Raw genomic sequence first — 4,759 nt, forward strand, 5'->3', positions numbered from 1 at the left:
GGTGTCCGGGAGTGCGTGAAGAGCGACTAGCGGGTGCTGCTCGCACTGCGCCCACCCTTGTGCGCCATCCGGTGCCCCGATTGGCGCATCGGTTTCGGACATGTAGCCTCCGCTAGAACGAGGCCTGCTGCTGGGTGATCATTGCGCAGGGACTCCGCGAGGGTCTTTCAACGCCAATAGCTAGAGCGCCCAAGCGCCCCTCCGCCGATGCAGCCTCTGCCCTATTGACCTATACTATCCAGGAAACGTGTTTGAGCTCGAGTCACCAGGCACGCCCTGGCAGGGCCCGGGAAAGTCGTTTGTCGCCTCGGCGGGATCAAGAGGCTCAATGTGGGTGGTGTATATTATTCGCCGAGCAGCAGCGCACATAAACCTTCTTGCTATGTATTGAGCAGGCCACTGGTCGAGTGGGCAACAAAAATGGGAACAGTTTGCCGGGTTTGCTCGGCGTATGAGTGCGGCATCAGGCTGGATCTCTAATCAAAGCCCCAATTATGATCCTTGAACATAACATGAAAGGGTAAAGCTCGCTACATAGTGGCCACGCGCTGACCCTGACCACGGCGGCAGCGCGCCGCCCACTCAGGCCGTGTTGTGGCGGGTGACACAACATGGCGGGAGCACAGTGCGCTTGTGGGACGCCAAAGTTGGGGTACCTACCTGGAAACACAGCGATCATGCAGTTGTGCAGTCCAGCTGCAGGTCCTGTGTTCACCCAGGCGTGGCAGGATCGGCAGACGGGCGGCGATGGCTGGGGCATGGTTGATGCCAGAGGTACTCCACCCAACCCTCAGATTGCTGTGGCAACATCCAGCGGTGTTGATGTTCTCATCTGGTTACATGCAGGCGTGCCTCCCCCATTTCATCGTGTGAGGTCGGCATGAACAGGTCACGCGCATGTTGGTTGTCCCAGCAGTGGGCACGTATGCCTCGACTGTGCAACATGTGATTTTTGCAGTCTCAAGTGAGTCTGTATTTATCGACTGCGTCATGCAGTATGGACTCCACGGTCGCTTAGAGGGGCATGGGTGATTACGGTCGAGCCCAGGTGCTCTTTGGTATGCGCACAAGCTCGCTTACCCGTAGATGGCATGAGCGACGCTCACATTCAATAACACATTAAACAGCTGTAACTTTGTCTTAGTCAGAAGCTGCAGGTCATCATAGTTTTGAAACGACCCTGATGAGTGCTGTGGGCGGTTGGCAGTTTGGCTCCAGGTGCCACAGTGCTGCCCGTGATGGCACGCGTGCCTCCTCCCTGCGCCTGGATTCGACCGTCGCAAGCCACGAATACTCTATTTTAAGCTTACGCCCTCGTCGGCACGCAACTGTTGCCCGCGTTCAATGACTTGCGCCATGATCTGAGCGAGCCTCTCTTTGTGTAACAACACATATACCGAGATGTCTGTGGTTCTGAAATCTGATTTCGACCGCATAGCGGCCGAGCTAGAAGACACACAAGAAAGCCTGGTCGCAGCCCTGGCTCGGATCGAGGCCTTCCGGCAGCGGGAAAAGGTCATGGCACAGGAGCTCGCCCGCTTGCGTACTGCGGATTCGGGGACGTCAGGGGACGGCGCCACCGGCGCCGCTGACACCCGCGCTGCGCCATGCAGCCCAGCCATTGATGCCGCCCCGGCCTGTGCAGCACCATCAGACACACCTGCTGCCAGCAAAGAGCCCAAACCGGAGGTAGCGGACCGTCCTGTGTATATAGTGGAGATTGCCGACCAGGTGCCCGTCATGCTGGTCAGCGGGGGCCGCAAGGTGAGCGGCTCCACTCTCACCGGTTACGCTGCTGCTTGGTCGGCCCTGTGGTGACCACCACGGCTGAGGGCTGGGCTGGAACGTTGCGCCCAGAAAGGATGCATCCACGCAAAGCCCCACTTGTTCTTGCGCCGCGCCATGCCGCCTCGCGGCCCATCTCAGCAGTGGGTTGCAGCCGAGCAGCTCAGCACACGCCTCGGCTGCTTCTGGGGTGGCCACCTGCCGACCCCACCGAGTCGCTCGCACGAAACAGCGCACCCAACCGCGCCCGCACGCGCAGACGCCCGCTGGGGTGGTGGTCACGCCGGACTTCATAGATTTCGTGCAGATCACGGCGCGCGTGAAGAGAGACCGATTCGTGGGGTTTGCCGCCGCCGCGCCAGCCTCGGGCGTCAGGCGGGGCCAGGTGCGCCGCAGCCTGAGGCAAGATGACTAAGCAGCCCGCCTGCCGGCTGTAGCACGGCGCAATGCGGTCCGACTGGTTTCACTGTGAAGGAAAAGTATCTTCCGTCACAAGTTGCAGATTGGACACGACGTCCCGCATATGCTGACCTGGCGCTCCCCTGAAAACCTGCCACAGTCGCTCCTCCCGGCGTGCCTGTCGCCGGCCCCAATCGAGGCGCCGGCGGACGACGACTCGTTCGGCGGGCCCACCGCCCCGCCTCCCTCCTTGGGCGACGCCGGCGGCCAGCCGTCCAAGGGGCGGCGCCACACGTGGGCGGCCGGACTGATTGGCAGCGCCGCTTCCGGCATCTTGAGTTGGCCGGGCACGCCGCGCGGGCCGCCGCCGGCGCCGTCAGCGGCGGCCGTCGGGGGCGCGTCGTTCCACTCTCAGCCGGACGCGTCTCTCTCTCGGTCCGGCAGCAGCGGCAGCGGCGGCGGCGCGTCGGCGGCGTCTTTCGTGGGGGCGAGCGGCGGCAGCAACGGCGGCGGCGGCGGCAGGACGGGCGCGTGGCAGGTGCTGTGGCGGTCCGAGCAGCAGCAGCACAGCCTGTGCTTCGAGGCTACCCAGGAAGCGTGAGCCTGGCCCATGTCGGCTGACTCAGCGGCCGTTCCGTGATGCATGCGTGGTTGCGCCGGCGTGCTGGTGTACTGCAAGCGTTGCAAGGGTTGCGCCCCTCGGGCGCAGGAGGAATCTGCACGCACAGCTGTCATCGGAGTGCACACGCGCCTCATGCCGTCTCTTCAGGCTCTTGACGTTGATTTTTTTGCCCAGCGCCACCCCTGCCCCCCCCCCCGCCGCCGCAGGCGTCAGGTGCTGCACCGGCACACCTCAAAGTGGCTGGGCCAAGCGGGGTGAGACGGAAACGCGAGGGCGCGCGTGAGGCCGGGCCAGCGGGCGCGCAAGGCTTGTGCGCCCTCGCGCCTCAGAGCCGCAGCGCGGGGGTGAAGGGAGTGCGTGGCCCACGGTGCATGGACCGCGCCGCCACTTACGTGCCGCCCCTGTCCGTCACCCTGCCGTCGCAGGGAGGAGGATGGGCTGCAGCAGCAGCAGCAGCGGCGGCAGCAGCAGCAGCAGCAGCAGCAGCAACAGCACCGGCATCATCAGCAGCAGCACCACCACCCACAGCAGCTGCCGGACCGCTCGGCCACGCCGCCGGCCGGCGGCAGCGGCATCGACGGGTGCGTGGGGCCGAAGGGCGCTGCCCCCGGCCTGCCCCCCCTTGTCCGGGTCCTCCCCGCAGCGCCGGTCGCTTTGCTCAACCCCCCAGGGCTCCTCGCGCCGGGCCCTCCCTTTTGGCGTGGTGCCCCCGGCCCCTGCAAGCTGGTGCTCCCTTTCTGGAGTAGTGTGGGATGCAAAAGCTGAACAGCACGCCCAAACACACACACACACACACACACACACATGCACACACGCACACACACATGCACACACACACACACTACACACGCCTGTGCAGTATCTGTCACCAATCACACACAGTGCGACAACACCCAAACGGCATGTCGTGTGTGCTCCGCGTCACCGTCTGTCCCCAGGGGCCTAGTTGAGGTGGTGATGCCGCGCCTGCTGGACGGCGCGGCAGCCGGCGGCTTCGTGCCGCGCACCAGCGAGCCCTCTGCGCTGGTGGCGCCGCGCGCGCTGGCGGCGCTTGCGGCGGCGCTGCCGTCGCGGTTCAGGACCAACGATTGGTCCCTTGTGTACAGGTGTGTGAGGGTGTGCATGCATGTGTTAGTGTTCACGTGTGTGTGTGTGTTGTGTGTGTTTGTATGTGTGTGTGTGTGTGCGCGCGCGTGAGCACTCTCGCGTGCTCGCGAGAGTGCCGGAGGGAGAGAGACTGAAAGTGTGTGTGTGTGTGTGTGTGTGTGTGTACTTGTGCGCGCGCGTTCGCGCATGAGTCACCTTGCTTCAAGTACGGCGCGCGTGTGCGAACGCGTGCCCCAAACGACGGCCCTCACTTGAAGGCCGTTTGCAAGCGCTGGGCGAGCCGGGCTCCAGAAGACTGCGACTCACTTCCCTGTCCCAAGGCATTGGGAGGCGCCGCGCACAAACGACCCTGAACTGCCGCGTTCGTCTCGATCCCCCCCCCCCCCCTCCCGTGCAGCACCGCGCGCCACGGCACGTCGCTGCAGACGCTGTACCGCAAGGCGGCGGGGGCGGCGCCCACCATCCTGGTCGCGAAGGACACGGGCGGTGAGTCGGCGGCGGCGGATGGTCGGCACATGGCGAGCGCGTGCGCTGGGGAGACCTTCGTGTCCCAGACCTTTGTCCCCCTGCCTGCAAAACACGTTGATCCCCGCGAACATTGCCCCCAGCACCTCCCCTCATCCTTGCGCCGGCGATGGGGCCGATCGGGGCGATGGCTCCGGGGCAGGGCCGCGCGCCAGGGGCAAGGAGGGCAGCGGCGGCCGTGCCCTGGGCAAGCCGGCCAGCTGCCGGGTTCCGAACCGTCGGTTGAGGGGCCCTCCTCGCGCGCGCCCGCGACTCCACCCCACCCACCCACGCACCCACGCCCCCCCCACCCCGCCCCTGCGGCAGGCTATGTGTTTGGGG

At 65.2% G+C, this 4,759-nt stretch overlaps 1 protein-coding gene across 1 annotated transcript; it reads left to right on the forward strand.

The window, feature by feature from the left end:
* Positions 1-1,740: 1,740 nt before the first annotated feature.
* Positions 1,741-4,664, forward strand: MNEG_8957 (hypothetical protein; the record flags this gene model as incomplete). Its single annotated transcript, XM_014042573.1, has 8 exons — positions 1,741-1,764; positions 2,045-2,170; positions 2,345-2,781; positions 3,013-3,060; positions 3,232-3,387; positions 3,745-3,912; positions 4,311-4,399; positions 4,522-4,664. 8 exons carry the CDS (start codon positions 1,741-1,743, stop codon positions 4,662-4,664), a joined length of 1,191 nt encoding a protein of 396 aa, XP_013898027.1.
* Between the last annotated feature and the right edge of the window lie 95 nt (positions 4,665-4,759).

This window comes from Monoraphidium neglectum (assembly GCF_000611645.1).
Source record: "Monoraphidium neglectum strain SAG 48.87 unplaced genomic scaffold scaffold01768, whole genome shotgun sequence".
NCBI classification, from domain to species: domain Eukaryota; kingdom Viridiplantae; phylum Chlorophyta; class Chlorophyceae; order Sphaeropleales; family Selenastraceae; genus Monoraphidium; species Monoraphidium neglectum.